Source organism: Oryza glaberrima, chromosome 3 (genome assembly GCF_000147395.1).
Source record: "Oryza glaberrima chromosome 3, OglaRS2, whole genome shotgun sequence".
NCBI lineage: Eukaryota > Viridiplantae > Streptophyta > Magnoliopsida > Poales > Poaceae > Oryza > Oryza glaberrima.
Window position 1 is genome coordinate 8073409 of NC_068328.1, and position 22151 is coordinate 8095559.

The 22151-nt window shown below is 41.4% G+C and overlaps 2 protein-coding genes across 4 annotated transcripts; one reads left to right on the plus strand and one right to left on the minus strand.

Annotated features, from left to right (window-relative positions):
• Positions 1 to 4212: 4212 nt before the first annotated feature.
• LOC127766947 (uncharacterized) lies at positions 4213 to 13628 on the minus strand. 2 transcript variants are annotated; one of them, XM_052292125.1, is made up of 20 exons: positions 13244 to 13628; positions 12217 to 12349; positions 11700 to 11836; positions 11569 to 11614; positions 10643 to 10858; positions 10056 to 10559; positions 9829 to 9963; positions 9505 to 9720; positions 9343 to 9432; positions 9023 to 9264; positions 8859 to 8947; positions 8178 to 8218; positions 8045 to 8075; positions 7833 to 7955; positions 7534 to 7748; positions 7347 to 7442; positions 7153 to 7265; positions 5162 to 5297; positions 4965 to 5069; positions 4213 to 4859 (listed from the first exon to the last, which is right to left on the minus strand). In XM_052292125.1, the coding sequence occupies exons 1-20, from the start codon at positions 13516 to 13518 to the stop codon at positions 4659 to 4661; spliced, it is 3144 nt and encodes a 1047-aa protein (XP_052148085.1). In that variant the 5' UTR covers positions 13519 to 13628; the 3' UTR covers positions 4213 to 4658. The 2 variants fall into 2 exon arrangements, with proteins under 2 accessions (XP_052148085.1, XP_052148086.1); XM_052292126.1 differs by having other exon boundaries at positions 12217 to 12284; positions 13244 to 13368.
• A 2414-nt stretch (positions 13629 to 16042) lies between these two features.
• Positions 16043 to 20942, plus strand: LOC127769023 (phosphatidylinositol 4-phosphate 5-kinase 1-like). Of its 2 annotated transcripts, XR_008016647.1 has the most exons (9): positions 16043 to 16809; positions 16910 to 17077; positions 17182 to 17347; positions 17768 to 17878; positions 17989 to 18182; positions 18276 to 18406; positions 18511 to 18610; positions 19249 to 19815; positions 20132 to 20942. XR_008016647.1 is itself a non-coding variant. In XM_052294715.1 (8 exons), exons 1-8 carry the CDS (start codon positions 16424 to 16426, stop codon positions 19553 to 19555), a joined length of 1563 nt encoding a protein of 520 aa, XP_052150675.1. In that variant the 5' UTR covers positions 16043 to 16423; the 3' UTR covers positions 19556 to 20122. The 2 variants fall into 2 exon arrangements, 1 of the variants encoding a protein (XP_052150675.1); XM_052294715.1 differs by lacking the exon at positions 20132 to 20942 and having other exon boundaries at positions 19249 to 20122.
• Positions 20943 to 22151: the final 1209 nt, after the last annotated feature.

A 22151-nucleotide genomic window follows, 5' to 3' on the forward strand; every position in this document is an offset into this window, starting at 1 on the left:
AAGCATATATGCATTTCTGTTCTCACTCCCACCTGATATGTGCTCAACAAGCATATATGTTTAGATTTCCACAGTAATATATATTCACCTAGCATAGTGTTCCTGTTCCCTCTGATAATTAAAAGGAATTGCATTGCTATGCTAGTATAGTTTGCTGTGTGGTGCTGGTGTTTGTGTGAAAAGAGAAGTACTGTGGGCATGTGTGGACGTGTGGTGACCGGTGAATTTGGTTGCTACTGCTTTGTTTTTCACTGTACATTGTTTGAGAAAAAAAAAAGGGAAAAAGGTGAGATCGATCGCTTGATCGTGTGGATGGATTCCCTATCTCTAGCGCAGCGGTGCTGGTGCACAGCAAGAGGACCGGAAAGAAATCCAAGGCAGGTGCCATCAGAATCCCTCTTGGATTGCAAGCTATCGAATCTTGCGTGCCATTACCAGGACAGGCCCGATCCTGGGGCCATCGGATCTGCTTCTGTCAAAATCGTACTACTGCCATCATCTATCCGCTACAGCTAGCTACCAAAAGCAGTGATCCATCGATCGTTCTACTCTCATGTATAGCTACTCATATACTCCATCCGTCCTAACCTAAATGAACTTTTAAACATATTATATTCAAATTTACGTATAAAAGTCAGATTTATTTAAAAACAGAAGTAGTAGGTCCGCAAGGTTGCCGTTGTCGATCAGTTTTGTAGCAGACGGATAAATTACGCCATTGTAAGATAAACACCAAATGTAGCTTATTGTAAGTTACAGACTCTTGTAATACAAATGGAGATGGAGAGTAAGCCAAAATTTCGGATACATATCGATCGTGAAAATTCGGGCGGTCCAACGCTATAGTTGACCATAGTTGAAACATGGAGTTATACCATGGTGAAAAAAATAGTCATTGCAATATTTGCCTTTGTAAAGCAAACTAAAATGCATGTTGAAACAATTTGCTATCGCATACAAAACATCAAATTTCAACAGTCGAAATATATACATGTCTGCCGTTAGAATATAATTACATGAAATCTTTTTGAAAAAAAAAATTATCATAACTAATGTAACGTTATAATCTGATGATAGATGGAATAAGTAATTTACGAGGGAAAAAAATCATCTAGATCTCATAGCTTTTGTTTCATATCCCTCTCTTCTCATCTCCATTGCTCTGCATGCTTAGCTATAATTGCTCTCTGCTAGGAGTGGTAATGAACCTACAAACCTACTCCGTACTTTTTAGTTTCAAAATTCGAGGACCGAGCCTAAAATAGGGTGAGTTGAATTTTTAACATTTTTACCTAAAATTATATAAAGGATACATATGTAATAGGGATGTAGGTGGGACCAGCAAGCAAGTCTTTTTGTCCGTTTATTCTACTACTAGTTTTTTTTTTCTTCAAAATTTTATACTATCATGTGAAAAAAGACTAGTAAACTGGTTTTGTGTGGATAGTGAGATTGCCCGCTTACATTCCTAAACACATTCTCCTAGAATTTAAGATAAAAAAAAAGAGTAAGACAGAGAAGACGTACAAAGCTAGAATTGCACTTGTTTGTTTGTACAATGATAGCACGTTACACAATATGTTCGTACGTACCACGCATGTCATAGTTTGGAATATTTCACTGTGACGGCACATATATGGCTGCTGGGTCGAACTTGTGGACTAGGACATGTACGATCGAATACCCCGTGGACATTAGGTTTGATCGGTATCAGAGATCTATTTGACATCTCCATGCATGGTCAGAATTAGTTCAGAGCCTGTGTATAGTGTAGTGGCGTGGAGCGTACCAGCATGGGCAAGCTGGTCACGAAAAAGGGAACGACCTGCAGGGGTATGATTCTGTCATTCTGTTATGAATAGCTATATGTCACTGTGTTCACATGTAATTAGCGTTGCGCGGTTCATGCTAGCGAGTAAAAAGGAACCTAGCTAGCTGTGCCGGAGTTGGATTAGATACAATACCATCAAGTCGTCGTAGTTTTTAGGCTGTAAAGTACAAAGTAATATGTTGATCCGATCAGTTCTTTACCCCCAAAGAAAGAAAGAAACTAAAAGGACCGTAGCAAAAGGCGAGATACAGCGTCGTACGAGAGAACGACAAAGTGTGCAGTAGCTAGAAGCATACCGTCCAACGTGGCACGCAAAGCACCAAGAAAGGAATACGTAAATACGTAACCCTCCCTACTATTACTATATACTGTCTACTACTATACCTACCTATAGCTAGTAGTAATACTCTTACCTAGCAATGCTAGTAAGCCACAACTTCAAAGCTAGCTAGCTAGCAAGCGCTGAAACGGATCTAGAAAAAAAATAACAGATGAGTTGAACAAATTACATAAAACATCAACCTTCTTTCCTTTAAATTTCTATACTAGTTTTAAAAGGGAACAGTGATGGTGGTGATGAATGGCGAATTTGCCACCACCCGCACCACCAACTTCCTACATTTTTCTTTAATAGAAATAGACCTACATGTCAATCACCCCTACCACCAAATTCCTATTTTATGTGAGAAGAAAATAGGACAATGTATATGTTAATAGCAAATATATACATAAACTGAGGGGCGATATATGTGGAAAATAATAATAATAATAATAATAATAATAATATTTCAACGCACTGGCAATATGCATAGAAGAGGCTCAGTGAGACTATCATAGTCCGCTCGAGTCCCCTCTGTTCCCATAGCAGATCAGTCCCTGAGCACGCGTACCAAATGATCCATGCGGCTAGGCAGTAGCTTACCCAGCCAATGGGACGAGAGGGAAATGCTAGCTAGTTTAGCGTGGGGGAAGCAAGGCACCGGCCGCGCGCGCGCGCGCACATGCGTGGAGCGGCCGGCGACGCGGCCGGGTTGGGATGCCAAAAATGGCGGTGCCCCTAGCCTTTGGGAGGTAGTGGGCGAGCAGGTGGCCGCGATCCGGGCCGAGATCGTGCCGGCCCCCGCGACGTACCACTGCTGTCTACCCCTGGACGTGTCAACCCCGGGTTGGCCTCCCTCCTCCGCCGTCCGATCGATCCCCGCCTCGCGATTGACGCTCGCGTACGGACTACGTGGCCACCCAGCAGAGCACAGATAGTAAAATAACCTAAGAGTAGTTACAATAGCAGGCTATAAACCAGCTATAACCAAAAAAGAAAAAAGAGAAGAAAGCAAGCTATATATTTGTAGCTAGCTACAACACGGATTCTAAGACGTTATGTGTGTATGATAGGTGGGACCGAATATTAATGGTGTAATATATTTTTATAGTTAACTATTATATGAATTGACTATTAGATTAACTATAGATGATTTGGAACCAGCAGTTGGCTATACTGTTAAACTTGCTCTAAGCTGATTTATGTTACAGAAAAGGGTAGAGGGCTAGTGTTTACGTTGTGCGGTATGATCCAGCCAGCTGCAACCTGCAAGTGTTGTTGTTCTTGGTTAAAAGCTGCTTGCAGAGCCAATGATTTGATTAATCGATGGGACGTTTTGTGAGTTGCTCGGGGCTTTAGCTAATTGCCTTTGCTGATCTTAATCCAAAAGTACTCGCGAAAAGGAGAGAGCAAAACGTGCGTCACGGGCAGGGACAGTCATGGACTCATGGTCCCTGCTAAATCCTTCGTCAAGAAGAAACAGAAGTTCTCCCTGAACCGGATTGACCAAATGCTGATATCATTAAGCTAGTAAGTGGGAAAAAAAACATATTTGCAGATATTACTGGCCACTTGAGCCTATCATCCTTCCCCGACACAATAATGATATGACGATGATATTACAGAGGGCACTAGTGCTTATGATCCTTCCCCGGGCATAATAATGGTATGGGCGTTTGGTTTTGTGTTAACATCGTATTCCTTCGAAAAGATTGAATCGGTTCTCGTCGCTAGTTCAATCAGGCAATCCCCCTCGAAATTTTTATGCCTTTCTTTTTCCTCCTTCAAATTCTCTCAAATGATAGGGCAAGTATATTCCTCCAGCCTTTCAGCCTGAAAAAACAGGGCAATCTTATCGCGTGTGCACTATTTAAGCTTATGCGTGCTAAGCAGCGGCGGAGCAAAGGTAATCGTGGAGCTCAGGCAGCGAAGTGGCTTCTCAATCAGCCAGGAATTTTGGGCAACAAACGACGGCACACGTAGGTGTCGTGCCGGGCAGCCACCCCTAGACAAGGAAGTGGCTCCACCACTGATGCTAAGTACAACTGTACAAGGAACCAGGTTCCAAAAATCACAATTATCTCCCTTTCAGAACAAAAGAATTACACCTCTATGGAGAAATATGTTTATATACAATAGTAGCAATGGTAGTACACCCGAGCAAAGAATTGTAAACTCAACACAAGCAACCAAAATCGAAACCAGGATGATGACCAACAAAAGCTCACCGCTGGCCATTTCCTTCAACCAGAACCACCGCACAAGCCATCCCAACAAAAGATCACTATAACTCAAAAGGCAGAAACATATCGCATAATCACGACGCAAACAATCTGCTGGAACATTTTCCAGCATTTGCATCCACTTTCATATCCCAATGAAGATGTCCAAACCGGTTTTTGGCAGATCTATAAATATCTGGCAAATCAAATGGTCTTCAGTGAGTAAAAACCACTGACAAAGCATCCCAGTAGGCCAAAGAACTGAATATAGATGTTCCTCTGCTGATCATCTCCTATTGGCAAATGATGCTAATGCATTAGCATGAGCGGGTGGCAGAGCACTCAATATAGGTTGCATTTGCTGACCATAAACAGATATCAAATGAGAAACGGCCTTGGCAACTACTGTTTTGACTTCATCACTCTCATTTGGGGAGACTACCACTTGGGCAAAGGCATTTATCACATCAGGGACTAGAGGAAGGATCTGCAACAGTAAAAGGCTATGTTTAATCCATGAAAAGAGCATGGGCTTTGCTCACATGATTAGCAAAGCCAAGAATGAAAAATGGTAGGTTAAAACAAGAATCACCTGAGGATGTGAAGATAATAATAAATTACAGACACAGCTATAGACAACCATGGATTCTTCATGATCTTCTTTTAGCGGCAAAGCTTTGATAAACACCGGAAGTACCTAAGAATCAAGCACAGAATGCGTATTAGACCAGCACTCTGAAGTTTGAAATCTGAAATTATGCAAAATATTATGTACTGCAGAGTGCCAACCTGGTTGAGTGGAATTGACTGAGGCTGCACCATTATCATCCTAGCAATGGCACCGGCAGCATTATCTCTAACTGCGTCATCAGGTTCAGAATCAGCAAACAAACGATGCAGACCATGGAGTATTTCCCCGTAGTATCTGCACAAAGATGAATAAGAACCAGCAAACAGTACACGTTAACAAAAACAATGAACTGAATTTACAGCATGGGAAGTCACTCTAAGCTCCATAGAAAGAGCAATGCAATGTTAAAACCAATTCATTATCAACTAGACAGCAGACTATTCAGTACGCTTCAGAATTCTTAGTCACATACATTAGCAATTCAGTTGACGAGGTGGGTTCAGTTTAAGGATAATGCTCTTGGCATATTATCACTGGAATAAACAATAGCTTGATTTCTTGGTCTTTCGAGCAGAATTTTGAAAATACAGTTATCCAAGTTGGACTATGAAAGAAAAAATGGATCCAGAGTACCCTAGTCACTGACAGGGGACTGATAAATACACCGTAATAATTAACTCCATCTGATTGTGTCATCAAGTATTACACACATCACAAGGAAATGCATATAAACCATGGGGGCAAAATGGGATAAGCAGCATTTGGACTTGTGAAGTGCCAAAATCTTGGGCTCGAACCCGTGAACCCACCGAATCAAACCAACACAACCCGCTTTTGCTTGTGTACATGGTTTGGTTCGGTTTACTCCACCCCGTTCAACCCATGAGTCGCCTCCTTCTCCAGCAGGGCCATCTCAGGTGGCGGCCAAGCCCCCGGACGGCTGTGCCCCTTACCCGTGAGGCCGCGATGAGTCCCCCACCAGTTATCGCCCCCCATGCGGTGAGGTCACCGGCGACTGTGCGCCCGCCCACGACGAGCACCCTGGCGGCTGCATCCCCATGCACTTGACAAACACCAACGGCGGCCATGACCCCAACCCTTCGATGGGCCTATGCTGCGGCTGCGTCCCCGCGTCGGCCATGGCCATGCCCATGGCAACATAGCCTGGCAAACGGCAATTCATCTAGTGCTCGACACGCCACGTCTCTGCGGCCAGCTGCGTCACTGCGTGGTCGACGACTCAGTCATCAACGTGATTTATGCAACTTAGCTCTGCCTCCCCATGCTTCTTGGGCAGTTCCGCCATGAAATCTGGTGCTGCCGACCTCACAAGGAACGAATGCCATGCCTGTTTCTTGCCAATGTGCCTGATTATCTCGATCTGCTTTTTTCTCGCATTGGGGAAACAGTTTAACCCGTGAAACCAAGCCACCTAAACCGGACAACCTTGTGCTGGGCTGGGTTAACCAGCTAAACCGCCTTAAACTGTTGTTGAACACCCCTACTTGGAACTATCAAGTATACCTAGAAACGGCACTAGATAGGAGTTTCAAGCAAGACATAAAATCCCTTGCACCTTGCACCCACAGTTAGTGTTCTAAAATCCCTTATCCAAAGCTTCCTGAAAACCCCTCCTCAGAAAAAAAGAAGTTTCTTCTGAGCATTTAATTGAGAGACATCCCATCCCAATTTGCCCCTCATTGCTATTAAATAGTAATTTTATATTCAGCCTTTTCACTCTCTGAAAAGTCCTCTCTGTTCTTTTCAGATTTTAAACCATTCCAAAGATCATATTTATGCTCTGCCTTCCAAATTATGAAATCCCCAACCCCATACCTTGATCTTATTTGGACTAGTTTTCCTTACCTTCAAAAGCTACTATCTAATTGTATTTGGTGCAAAATTATTCTTTCACAAATATTAAACCTTTGCAAGCATCAGTTGCAAAAGATCCATGTGCAAACAAATTTCGATGTTTGCAGATTTTTTTAAAAGACTACTTCTGGTATGCACAAAGAAGGGACCCTCTTTCAAACTTGTTTCATGCTAAACTCTTCCTTATAGAAGGAAAAATGTTTCCTTCTGAAAATAGTATTCGAAAAGTTTGTTACGAGAAAAAGACATTTTCAGCTTGTGGTTGAATACGTACTTCAGTGCTGCAGCACCCCCATTCTTGCACATCTCACCAACACAGAAAGCAGCATTTCTCCTGTTTGTCGCCTCAGATGATGCAAGTTCTTTCAACACCAAGGGCATTATCTTCTGTAAATGCAAATGTGACAAAGCACTAAGTGGACATAAAAATGGGAAAAGGAAGTGATTTTCAAGAACATAAAAGCATACATCAACATAAGCAGAGATTGGAGCTCCCATTCCCTGAGCGACCTCAGCTAAAGTGGCAACAACCATAGTCTTATCTTGGGGAGGATGAGGAGATTTCTGCACTCATACCAGAAAGAAATTTGTTAACTAAAGTAACTCAGAAAATTCTATAGGTTTCAGATTGTGTGTATGTGTAGAGTTTACTCACAGCAAATTTCATCAATGAATCAAACAATTTTGTAAAGATAGGATCAAAGTAAGATCCCATCACTTTTGCAAAGGCGGGCAAAAGATCTGAAACTGCATCCATCAGGACTTCATCATGATCAATATCACCGTCGTCTTCACCATCGGACTCTACTTGCTGGCAACAAGATTCTTGACGCAAAAGAATGAGTGTTGCCTCAGCAAGTCGTGTAATATCTGAAATTTCAACATCAGAGAGACATTTTAGGCACACATCCCTAAACATTCACAGGATACCAACTTTAAATAAGTTCAGCTTACAAGGTTCAATTATGGCAAATCCACAATCCCTCACGATGTCTGCTAAGCTCGTGCAAGCTTGAGCAACTACTTCTTTGTCATCATCCTCTCTCATGGTCTTGATATAAATGTTCATTACTGTATCTGCAAATGGAAAGAAATAGAGTATTGTTTCAATATGCAGGACAAAATTGACTTAAAATAAAAACATAGCATGCTATATTAGCATCTACCAAGAATATCCTTCTGCTTCTCTAATACATCCTGCATGGTAGAAAAGAATATTTTGCATCAGAGTTTTGATGTTTCATAATGATCGGTATAATGAGAGGGAATAATACAAGCCTCTTTAAGACAAGTACTCACAGCATGTGCAGGAGGTATTGCTCTTATTGCAGTTAGGATATCTGCAATAATAGTCAACCACTTGAATTAATAATAGCCACGAAGTATCAATTCTTCAATTGAACAACATCAAAGAAGCTTCTAAGTTCTAGCTTTTACCAGCTTGAAGTTCAGAAAACCAACTGATTCAAGTTAATTAAGGCTATACAATCTAGATTCATAGTGAAAATATACTGGAGACCACACTGCCATAACTCATTTTTGTATAATTTTTGTTTCTATATATTGTGCACTCACAGATTGCAGTAGAAGTATGATATAGTATTCCATGTTTCCATCAGACCTCAATGAGATATCAAATTATGACAGGCACAAAATAAATAAATAAAATCAAAACTTTCATGAATGGATCTTGAGATTTATGGTTTTAAGGAGAATTATGTTATATATCTGCCCCCTTTCAACTTGCACTTTGAGTGATAGTTTTTATGGTGTATGTTTTTAACACACTTCATTTGATATAGTTATATGGAGTTGAAGGTTAAACTACCTATTACAATTTTACAATGAAATAAAGTCATTTGTATGTTTGTATTCACTAAACCTGACAATGGAACTTTAATAATGCGGGCATTACAGAAACAAAGAAATTAAACATCTGCTGCATACTTTCACATTAAAGAGGACCAGGTAAGAAATTACGTTTTAAAGAAATAATTGCCTGGAGCCTGACATCTTCATGAAAATATCCACTGTGCCTAATTAAGATCTTCAATGACTCCTCCAAGTACCTAGTTCCAGTCAAGGAAGTTTAGGATGATAATGATTATGACCAGAACATTACATTAGCACCATTTTAAGGATACGGAGCATAGGCACTCTTTGTGTGGAGCGCAAAAAATCCAATGGCCTGAGTTGCAGCAGCTTTCTCATCTAATACTCCAGTCCTTACACTGATATTTCGAACCCTCGGCTCATCATTTACATCATCATCAGAAGAGACACCACTGAATCCATTGTCAACACTATCAGCATCATCTATGTCCACAGCAGAACCATCATCCAAGTTGCACGAGGAAAATGCAAGAGGTACAACATGAGGAAGATACTGCAATATACAACAAACCACTTCCGTAAATATAAACAGCACTCATGAATTGAACAAGCTTCAGACTTCCCTTGTTACCTGTGCGAAACTATCATCCAAAATCTCAGCAACATTACTAAAAAAACCATGAGTATATTCTCTAAGCTCGCTATAATCCAATACAAAACCCTGCAAATAAAAGGAACATAAATATTTGCACTAAGGTGGTCAATTGCCTGAAGTAATGCAACTAATACTCACAGAAATAGCAGCTTCAATAAAAGGAGGCAGTATGGTTTCCATTCTTGCTCTGCCAACTGCCATTGCCACTATCCCAACAACCTCAGTAGCCCTAGCTCGTGCACACAAATCTTCATCATTAGTGAGTACCATAAAGCCTTTCATCATCTCTAGAACCTTTTCTGCATATGGCATAAAAGCCTGCTCTGCAGCAGCTGCTACAGAGCCAATTGCAGACTGCAGAGAAACATTGTCATTTGTCAAATAAAAGATTACATAGAACAAGTCAATCTCCTACTTGACAACATATAGAGATTATTTTAGAGCAATGATTACTATACAAACCATGCATGTCTCTTGTAGGTTCCGTGGACTACCCTGCAAAGACATAACTAATCTGCACATCAAGGGATCTAGATATGGTAGGATGTTTTCACCCATATCCTCACAGAATGCTGCCAGTGCATAATATGATTTCTCCTGCAAGATCAGATCACATTAGTTCATTATTACAGAAAATATCGTCAACTTCAATCCATATGCAAGATTTAACATGAAGTTGGCAATTTCACCTTTACTTCATCTGATGGGTCTTCAAGTGCATTTAAGATGCAAGGAAGGACACTCTCATAGTGAGATAAAATTTCTGGCTGCAAGTGTTCAGCAAATTGACCAAGTGCAAATGAGGCAGCACCTCTAACCATTTGCTCTTGGTCCTTTAAAGCTTCTAAAACAACTTTGAGACAGTCCTCTAGCTTATCTTTTAAATGCTCACAACATCCCTCTGAGACAACACCTAATGATGTTACAGCAGCCTCACGATACTTGGGATTAATATGATGAAAGCTCACAGAAGCAAACTCAAGAACTGGTGGGAAAACATGTCTCGGTAAATTGATAGCCATTGTATCAATGACTTCTGCAGCAGAACGATCTGCTGCTAGATCAGAATCTCCATCTTCATCAGCTGTTTCTGTAAGCAAGGGGCACATAACTTGTAGAATAGGTATTACCAGCTTATGTTTTTTCAAGAAAGATGCTTTAAATTTTACAAGCCATGAGATTATCTGTATAGCCTGAAAAAATGAGTGCACATTTGAAATATTAGCAGTTTGTAAAATCAGACGGATGTATAAAGGATGTGGCTGACTGATCAAACCTGTTGCCTAATATTTATTTCCAGTTCTTGGTTTGAGCAAACTTCAAGCGAAAATTGTACAATTGATCTCACAGAGTCCCCAAGAAGTGGGGCAGGGGATTCAATTAGTTCATCAAATATTTCAAAAGCGATGGAAGCAACATCTTCCTCTCCATTAGCAAGGCACTGCCTTGATACATTCAAGATACTAGGAACAAAATCCCGAAACATTTTTACCTACAATTACCCAGTACTAATTAGTTAAACAGTATACTCTGCAACAAACACAAAATCAAAATTTATGGAAAGGGCTAGAGGCAAGATTAAAGAGCACAATGTGAAAACAGCTGACACTTATGATAGTGGCCTAGTGGGCAGTGACTCTTGAAAATAGTTAGCTGCACATGATGACTAAGCTATACTCTGGCATCTTGCTGCATGTCCAGTTCTACATTTTCTTTTCTGGGGCACACAGCTATTGTTTTATTTTCTTTTACACAGGAGAATAAGAAATAGCTCAGTGAAACCACAAGGATCAAAATGAGATTAGGTGGATTATCTTCAACGAATCCCTCCCTGTACCTTGAGCTGAATGTATGGTAGAAGTTTGATTTGCTTTTGTAGATCTATTTCCCATGTGGGTATGTATAGAGATAGCAGGGTATTGTATCTCAGACTAAGATGATGCTAAGGAAAACAACTGCTCTAAAAACTTACAAAGTTAACAAATTCAAGAGATAAACCACTACAGTAATGAGCAAACAAAACAAGCAACCCAAGATGAGCTGAAGCCTGAAGTGTCACTTTCCAAAAGAAAAGGGCTTTTACTGGAAATACATAACAACCAGGAGGTTAAAACTTCATGCAGAACAATAGCACATTTTTCCCATAGAAAGAAAACATAAACACAGAAATATCTGTGGTGGCAGGAAACTAGAAAAACTTACAACATCACCCCCATCATTAACATACTCTATGAAAGATCCAACAGCCCTGTTCCACAGAAGACAAAACTCTTACTCACAGCTAAGAATATCAAACCAGAATGGTCAGAATAGCATGATTAAACATAGCATACTTTAGGGCAGCAATTCTGACACGAGAGCTAGCCTCGTCTTGCAGGCATTTCAGTAAAATAGGTTGCAAATCATTCAGATGAGATTGAAAAGTAGTTCCGATAGTTTCAGTAAGGGAACTGAACAGGATCAAAGCTACCTGTTAAGAAAAAAGTGAGCGAGTAAGCATTGACATTATCCACCAAAAAATGCTGCAGGTTATAGAACTAGGAAATTGGTCCGGATCATCAGACTTGTCAATATCAAATATTGTACTATTAGTATGTTGCTAACCAAAAAAAAATACAACTTTTATATTCTTATAGCATAAATCAAGTTCATAAATTTATAAAAACAGACAATGAAAATGTAAAGCACAAAAGGCTCTTCTTATGTTTAACAACAATATGATTCAAATTTCCAATTCTCAGGTTGATTCTATGGTCCTAAACAATTACGTAGTATAAGCATGCATAACTAAACATAATATCGGAAGTAACACAAGTTTGATAAGAACACTGAAACTCGGGATAGACTTACTTCTCTATGATCTTCCTGTGGACTTTGGCTGCATTGGAAAATAAAAGGTAACAACTCAGGCCATTCTCCTGCAGGGACAGCGTACTTAGCTATAATACTCACAACATTTGCGCTAGCTCGTCTTACAAGATGGCTGCATAAAAGTAAGATTCAGTCTCTAACAGAAGTACATGTCAAAATACGATGTAGTTTGAATTGTACAAGTAAACAGCATTTGCACCAAATGGAAGGGATTCTAGCTTGCTAAGGAGGCTCTTTTAAATTTATCTACTTGGTTACATAAAGCTTTGATTGGTTCAGGTTGTGCTACATGACTTTAATATTTCAGTTGAAATTTCTAATAAACACCACTACAGATAAATAGAAATAGATGCTCATAAAGTCATCACATAACAACAGTAGCATTTTTAAGTTTGGGTCATGAATTCAACAGATAAAGACATATCGCCATATAGCAACTAAAAAGTAACAGTATAACAGAAATCATTTTTTGTAGATTGAAACAATAAGAAAATGAACCTTGAACCATCATAAAAAGGTAATCCTGCATACTGGGTATTTCTATCTACATAATTTTCAATTTAGTAGGATACAAATAGACAATTTCAACCAACTGAGCATATGAAATCACACTATATTGACTTCTTTTATGACATGCCCTCTAATGATTCAGTTGTTTCCAGATGAACAAACCCAACCATCAGTATCTCCAACAAAGCTCAGTCTTGGAGATGCATATCAATACAACACTATCCAAGGAAGAACAACGGTTGAGCAACCAACTTCCTTATACAGGCATGTGTACAACAGTCATCTTCATCCACCTTACATTTCGATAGCATTAACATATTAAATCGTAATTGCTAACCTGTGGATTGGCCAATACTTCACAGGCACGAGCTGTTCAGCATTTGCACATCAGTTTAAGTCTCATCCAACCCAACAGGATTAAAAAAAAAAATTCCCAATTCCGGGAAGCGGAGAAGATGCGGGCGGCAGCGGTTGGGAAAAGTGGTTAGAGAAGGACCTGTGGTCGATGGTGATGGAGTCGATGAGGGCTTGCTTGAGGGAGGCCTTGGCGTGCGGCGGAAGCTTCGGCCAGTGCGAGGTGATCTTCTTGCGGAGGAGCACCGCCGCGAGCTGCCGGACGTTGGGGGTCTTGGCGGTGCGGAGGTGGTGGACGAGCGCCGGCACCACCTGCGGGTCCCGCGCCAGCCGCCGGATCTGCTCCTCCGCCTGCCGCCGCGCGTCGTTGTCGGGCATCAGGAACTGGATCAACAGGAGCTCCAGCGACTGCGCCATCCCTCCCTGTTGCCGGCGGCGGGGGTGGAGGCGAGAGGGCCAAAAACCCTACCGATTGATTCGAGAGGAGGCGTGGTTTGCTCGGGTTTTGGTGTGGCGGCGCGCGTGGGGGGCGGGAGTGGGCTTAATACTACTAGCTGGGAATATGCTGTCTTTTCGTTTATTTCTCTCCTGATGAAAACACGATTTTTTTATCTGGCTGAACCAGGTATTGGAATGGGCTGGGCTGGAATTGAACTCTAGTTTGGACCAATTTTATCCAAATAGACTCCGAAGTCTAATTCTATTGTTCTTACTACTGGACTACGGCTCCCATCGGATGGCCTAATCAACCAAAGAAAAAGCTCAAATTTAAATTTTCAAATTTAATTTTAAGATTGATTTTGAGATATTTTCAACGTAGTTTCTTTTTCAGCATTGGTTTTTAAGTCACAAAGAACACATATATAAAAGTTTTACCTATAAATTTATTTTTAGGGGAAAAGGCAAACGATGGTGCATGTACGGTTGGTTATGTAGCAACAAACAGCTGATAAAAATAAGGAAACGTTAGTTTTTTTATAAACTTCTTTCTTCTAATTCATTTTCTAAATCATATAACTACATATTCTCAAAATTTAGCTGAGAATCTAGGCGAGCTGAAGATTTTGAACTAGACCTACAGCACATGCTCTAGCTAAGGCGTCACATCAAAGGAAGAATTTACACGAAGATTATATTATTTTTTTAGAATATCATATAAAATTCGTGCGTAACAATGAATTCTTCAAACTAGACTTCAGACTTTTTTATCGATAAACTGTAAAAAGAAAAAACTCAAACTAGTGTTAGTCTGTTAGATATGGGTCCTTCTCAGGTTTACCTTACCGTCGGTAACTGCGGGGTACGATAATGGTTACTAGCGGTAGAGTTTGGGGAATTTTTTTTACCAAATTCAAAGTTTTTTTAAAAAAACATGAATGTAGTTCTTGATTTTTAGTGGCAGGTGGTGAAGAATTTTTATTTTTGAAAAAGAGTAATATAAAATCAAATTTGAGGGCAAAACTAATAATAAATTAGGAAATGGAAATAAGAAAAACTATTGGGCCTTAAGTTGCACTGTGCAACTAGTCCGTTAAGACCCGTTAGAGAAAAATATCTCCATAATATAGGAAATGTCATGCCGAATTTTTATATTTTACATTTAAACGTTAGGTTTGCAGTTATCCTATATATTATTCTAACTATCCCTAATCTATACATTTAAGTAGTTTTCCAAAAAAAAAAAAGCATTGTTTTGTGTTCAGCTACACAATTAATGTTACCACACAAGTATCGCAGTTACCCCATCAAACCATGCAGTAATCGTGACCAAACCACCGTTTTTTAATTCAAATGTTTACCGGCAAAAATCACATGGTTTTCAACGGTTAGCGCGGTAACCGTCTTACTGCAGAAGGGGTGCGACAACTCCCTCCAAACAGTAAGGGGAACCGAAACCCTGGTCCTTCTAACCAACTCTATACAATTGTACTATCAAAATATTTTACTCACTTGACCCACGGATACCAGTTTCCACTGTAAAACTGGCAAGCATTTTAGATAATCTTTTGAGTGATCCATAAATTGAAACAAAAGAATATATCAGTTTAACTGATTTCACATCGGACACCTTGACGATTGGGTGTTGTTTGAATTTGACAAAAGACGTGAAGAATTCTCATCAATAAAAGGTAGTTCATGACCACTCGCTCTCCAGGAACAGGAGTCCAGGTCGAACTAAAAAGGAGACTGCACGGTGTTCTTTCCTAAACGTTAACAGTGACATTGCAAACATAAACATAATCTCACCAATATAGTAATTGCAAGTTGAACAGTACACACAGCTCACCTTGTTACAGCTTCCGGTACCCAGCAGCACAGCTCACGCTGTCACCTAACATCAGGCAAGGGGCTCGTCACATATAGGGTGTGTTTAGTTCATGAAAAAAGTTATAAGTATGAAGAAAGTTAGGAGTTTGTAAAAAAAGTTAAAATTTTATGTGTGTAGAAAAGTTTTTATGTGATATGATGTGATAGAAAGTTAGGAATAGGGGACAAACTAAACACGGCCATATTACTCCAATTTAGTTGCAGCTTTCAGTACCAGCAGCACAGGTTGCACAGCTCACTTCTGTCACCCTACCATCATGCAAATCGCAAAGGTTCTGATTTCTCAAGGTTTACCAACCTGCCATCTCCCATGAGCTGTTTTCCGACGAGTACGGAAGTACGGGCTGCCGCTGCCGCTGCCGCTGCCGCGGGCTGCGACGTGCACCCGTTAGATGGGCTCGACGTGCCCATGTATCCCCCGGCTCGCGACGCCGCCGCGGCCCACCCACGATTCGCAGGGGCGGAAATCCACACGGAAAACCCCGTCAAAATAGGCCCATCCGCCGAGACGATCATGCAGGCGAGGCGACGACCACCCCCCACCCCCACGCCGCTGCCGCGTGCCGCGTGCCGCCGCGCTTTTTATACGAGTTCCAGCTCCGCCGCGAGTCCGCGACTGCTGCTGCTACTGCTACTACCCTAGCCTAGTAGTAGTACTACTACTGCTACTTCTTCCCCGGTCGCGGCCGCCTGCCTGCCTGACATCGCTTCGCGTGCCAAAGCCGACGCGCGCAAAAGCAACCAAAAGCGAAAGCAAGACCACCGCCTGCTTGCTGCTCGGTCTCTCACTCTCACGGTCTCACCTCCTCCTCCTCCTCAAAGCCAGCCATTCGTCTCCTCGTCTCGTTTCGTTTCGCTTCATCTCGTCATCGATGCGCTCCCCTAGAATGAGAGAAACCTAGGACTAGTACTGCGTCACCATAGAAGGCGAATCACTACTCTGCCCCGGATCGACCACCCACGCCGCCGTGATTGGGAGAGGAGACGGACGCGCATGCCGCCGCAGCAGGGGGAGTGCTGCCGCCACGGCTGGCTCGGCGTGGGGGAGGCCGCGGTGGGCGGCGGCGGGGAGGAGCCGTTCTACGTGCCGCTGCGCAAGCGGCTGTCGGTGGACGGCAAGGCATCCACGGCGCCGCGGATATGCATCTGGGAGTGCGACGGCGAGGCCGGGGACATCACCTGCGACATCGTCGCCGCGCCGCTCCGCCGCAGCTGCAGCGCCAAGGCAATGCCGCCGCCGGCCCCGCTCTTCCGGATGATGACGCCGCCGCCGCCGAGGCCGCAGAGAGGGGACGGGGAGGAGGCCAGGAGGCCCGGGGAGGCCATCCGCAAGGGGCACCGGAGCTACAGCCTCATGCTCAACCTGCAGCTTGGCATAAGGTGATACCAATTGCTCCATCCCTTTCTGCTCCTCCTCCTAATTCCTCAAACACTCTGTCCCAATGTTTGGTTTGGTTTTGTTCTCCGTGCTGAGCTGCAGCTATTCGGTGGGGAAGTCGTCGGCGCTGCCGTTCCAGAAGCTCGCCGCGTCGGACTTCGACCCGCGGGAGAAGGTATGGACACGGTTCCCGCCGGAGGGGTCCAAGTTCACGCCGCCGCATCACTCGGTGGATTTCCGGTGGAAGGACTACTGCCCTGCCGTCTTCAGGTGCCACATTGCGTCCTAATCCATGAACTCGGAGAGGAATTCGTTGATTTCTTGGCTTCTAGAGTGATGTGATTGTTGGGCATACTGCTGCTGAGTGATGCCAGGCACCTGAGGAAGCTGTTCGGGGTGGACCCTGCGGAGTACATGCTCGCCATCTGCGGCAACGACACGCTCCGGGAGCTGGCGTCCCCGGGCAAGAGCGGGAGCTGCTTCTTCATCACGCAGGACGATCGGTTCATGATTAAAACCGTGAAAAAGTCCGAAGTGAAGGTCAGTTCATGTTCATCTTTGAGATAACTAGGCAGTTGTGGGCATCCTCCACCTTGTATTGTCGTGGACTTTTAACCGGCTTTGCCTTTAGCTTCCTTACTGGACTAGTCACGTTTTAATTGCATTCTTCAGTTAACTTTCTACTAGTTATGTACCTGGAAGCATCACATCATGGTCATTTCAAACTGCTTAAACGATCCTTTTCTATTTCATTTTGCAACAGATGTCTATTTCCTATACCAAGATGGTTAGAATTATTGCATATTTTATTATCCACCTAAAGGAGTTATTCCATAATATAAATTATAAATCCAGGTTAATACATTATCTAAAAAAATATGGGTCAATAATGTAAAGGGGCACATACTAGTATCACATGGTGAGTAGTGTTGTCTTACTCGTAAACATATTGGTCCACAGGTTCTTATCCGGATGTTGCGGAGTTACTACGAACATGTTCGTCAGTATAAGTCCACTTTACTAACAAGGTTTTATGGCACACATTGCATTAAGCAAGCTGGCTGCCCCAAGGTAAGCGACAATTACATGTGGATACATAACTCATTTTAACTCTGTTAACTGTTGTTATGTTTGAATGTACATTATTTCCTCCCTAAACTTATGTCAGCGTATACAACTAGGTCCGGTTCATTATAATGGGCAATTTTTGCTGTTCGGAATATAAGATCCATAGGCGTTTTGATCTGAAAGGTTCCTCACATGGTCGGACTATCGACAAAACAGAGCGCAAGATTGATGAAACCACTACTCTCAAGGACCTCGACCTTCAGTATGCATTTCGGTTGCAGAGATTTTGGTACGAGGAGCTTATGAAGTGAGTTTCCTGCTATGTTAACACAAATATATTGTCTGCAATTTCATTTGAATTGAGATACTAATTGTAGGTCTGATCCTTCATGTCACATAGGCAAATTCAGATGGACTGCACATTCTTGGAGACACAGGGCATTATGGACTATAGCCTATTGTTAGGAGTTCACTTTCGTAATGATTACTCAGTGTCTAAAATAGGCATATCTCAGCACATAGCTTTCCCAAGTAAGTTATAGCACTGGTTGCTGTTGGTGTTTACAAAATCTGGCTTATGAACCCAGCTGATAATTCACCAGCTTTGATCTAATCTTAGTTGCATCCCTGATCAGAATCTACTGGCAAAAGAAAATCATTTGAAGGTGGAAGCAGTTTTTGTGAGCTCTGCTTTGTGGAATCAGGTTGCAAAGACAGAGATTTGATAGACTCTCGGTAACTCCTCACTTCTTACTTTTCTTGTGACCGTTTGCGGTCTAATGTGTGCATTCCAGGAATAGTTGAAATACCTTTTAAGCTGTTCTGTAATAATCAATCCAAATCAGTTACAGCTTGGTAGATCACCTTAAACAGAACAATGTGACATCTATTGCCCTTTTCAGGTTCTAGTAATCCTTCACATATTGTCAAATATATTTTCAATATATTTTTAATTATTAAAAGCTACTCTGTTCTTCTGGTAACTTCTGACTGTAGCTCATTAGTTGTTTGTATGCATCTTGACAATTTTGTAGCATAAGTGGAGTTATTTAATCTGTCGTTGACAAGTAGTTCATGCTCCTACTTTAGTTTGGGACATAATGCTAATCTCCACCAGTGTAAGGTACTTTTTTTCTGTTGCATTTTTCTAAGGTAATTTTGTGTTTTCTCATCATGATACCTACTTTGTTGCTCCCTTCGTAGACAACAACGAAGAAGCATCATGGGGCCTTGCTTGTTTGTTTAAGTGAAATGTTTATATAAAGAGAGTGAATAATATATGGAACTTTAGTTATTGCATCTCATGATCTGAATATCAAATATAGAAACTTTTTATCCGTTGGGCTAATGCAACCTCTGCCTTCTCATATCAGGAAGCCATTCATCCAGTTGGGAATTAACATGCCTGCCCAGGCAGAGCGCAGCTCAAAAAAAATATTAGATAATTTTCTCCTAAATGAAAGACACTTGTTCATAACCCCACCAAGTGGAGGATCATGTGATGTCTACCTCTTCTTTGGGATAATCGACATTCTTCAGGACTATGATATAACGAAGAAATTGGAACATGCCTACAAGTCCTTCCAGGTCAACCCTGACTACATTTCTGCTGTAGACCCAAAGCTATACTCGAGAAGGTTTCAGGATTTCATCCGCAGGGTGTTCATAAAAGAGCAGTAAGAAAAAGTCATTGGGTTCAATGGTAACTATCCCACTGACTTCTTACATCATGAGATCCATTGGTGAAGTTTAGGCTATGATCGTATTGCCAATCCCGAGCATGCCTGAAACAGTGAAAACCGCAAATGATGGTTGGTTTTACCATACGCACAGTATTCTGAATAATTGGGGTCAACGAGCTCCGCCGACACGCATGCTAATATCGGATGGATGGGAGCTAAAACTATGTATAGCTCGGCCTTTTGGAAGACCTGTAAACCGTAAGTGTCGACTCCATGATTGCAAAGCTAGTTAGTTCTTCCATACCACTTTTTTTCATTTCCTTTTTGTGTTCTTTCTTTGGCATCTCCCCAAGAATCTGAAGTTTTTATTTGCTTCTTGGGGTGCTGTGCTGAATAGCATGATCTTCCAATGGAGTGACCCGATGGAAATCAGCTATTTGTACATGTACATATTTGTCGTGTATCAGACAAATTATTACTATTTACAAACTGGTGCATCCTGTCAAAATCTAAAAAAGAACGAGGATGTCCATCTTGCCTTCGATAATATTTGCATCCTACCTTTTGCTTGCAGATGACAATTTCCTTGGCAGAGCTGTATGGCTGGGTTTTCAAGTAATGTCATGTTCATAGTTCAGAAAAGGAAAAGAAGTTGTTTGCTGTAGACATTGTTGCCTTCTTTGCAAAGCATTTGCAGCTTATCTTTCGCTCGTGCCTGCCTGGTGTGACCACAGTCGAGAGAAGGCAGTGTCAATGTGTCACTTGTACAGTTGTAGTACTCCTCCACCATTGGCCTTGTGAACTGAAGGAAGAAATAAAGCGGAAGGGAGGCGACAGGCATCAAAAGGAGAGAAAGCAGGTGAAGGGAAGATGCTGGGACAGATCTGGTCTGCTCCTGTGACTTGTGTCTAAACATTTTTCTCTCCTGTCCTTCTCTCTGCATTACCTGGCCTTTTCTCGGCTCTACTTTGTTTCCCATGCCAAGGCCTCTAGTCCATTTCTCCTTCTCCATCCTGTGCTCTTTTTTTTGCATGCTTTGCTATGCTTTGCTTTGGCCTGGAGTCATGCATGACTGGTAGGAGCAGACCAGGTGAGAAGAAATTCAGAAATTACGGGGCTGGAGTGTGATGCATGCTGCTTTCACGCATGACTCATCAGATGCAGCAATGCATGACTGATCTGACTCTATTGTGGCTGTAAAATAGGATGGGTACTAATTGGGTAAATACTAAGGCTCTGTTTAGATCCAAAGTTTGGATCCAAACTTCACTCCTTTTCCATCACATTAATTTGTCATACACACACAACTTTTCAGTCACATCATCTTCAATTTCAACTAAAATCCAAACTTTGCGCTGAACTAAACACAGCCTAAGTGATTGTTTCTTTTTACAATTGCCATTACCTGTTGATGTGGAGTATATTTGGTGCATTCACGCCTGTGTTTCTTTGTATGGTATTTCCTGTCTCAGTGTTTGTTCTGTGGGGCTAACGGTTGATGGACCAGTGTTGATCGGCTCTGAGAGTCTCTGAGATGAGACTGTCGCCATGGTCAAAAAGAATTTAACTCGTATATCAAGGTTGGATCTCTCTTGCTCAGAAAAAAAGCATAATCTATCTTTAACCTTTATGACTGCGCATCTGCTGTTACTCTGGAGTTGAAAACAATTCACGGTTTGGGCAAGTGCTGTTAATATTTTTTTTCTTCAAAACCATAGAGCGTAATTCCTCCTTTTCACAATATAAGACTTTCTAGCATTGCCCATATTCATATAGATATTAATGGATCTAGACTTTCTAGCATTGCCCACATTCATATAGATATTATGAAACGGAGGGAGTAGCTTTATAAACTAGTTACCAAATCTCTTTCTACAATGGATACATGAAGATGACGGATGAGTATGTGCAGAAAACTACTATCAGAATTTCATTGCTTTATCATATACTCCATCCGTTTCATATTGTAAGACTTTCTAGCATTGCTCATATTTATTTAGAAGTTAATGAATCTAAATAAATATATATATATATATATATATATATATATATATATATATATATATATATATATATATATATATATGCCTAGATTCATTAACATCTATATAAATAAAAAGTCTTATATTGTGAAACGGAGGAAGTAGGAGTATTTTAGAAACTATCTAGTGTCCAAGAATATCCTTTAAGATAACATGCTGATGTTTTTTTTTTAAGATAATGGATAATCCAGCCTTTTCACCACGTTAATGTGTCTAGATAGGTGTTTTTTTTTTTACAGTTTATTGAATATTTTTAAATTCTCAAATATAGAAAGCCCTCCGAAAACTTATTTTCAAATTTAAACCTTTTACTCACGGCATCCTGCTTGGCATGACGGGATAACACTGTCATGCTATAAGCAATGGGCATGTCACTGTTCTCCTGTCATTCTAGTCTATCTATCGTGACAAAACCCTCGCTACGTTGTTCTAATTGGCTTGGCAAAACCGTGGTCAAATTAGTTTGAGTTAGATTGAGATAGCTCACTCAACCGTACAGTTTTACAAATAAGTTTGGGGCAATTACAAATTTACCACTACTTTGAATCGTTA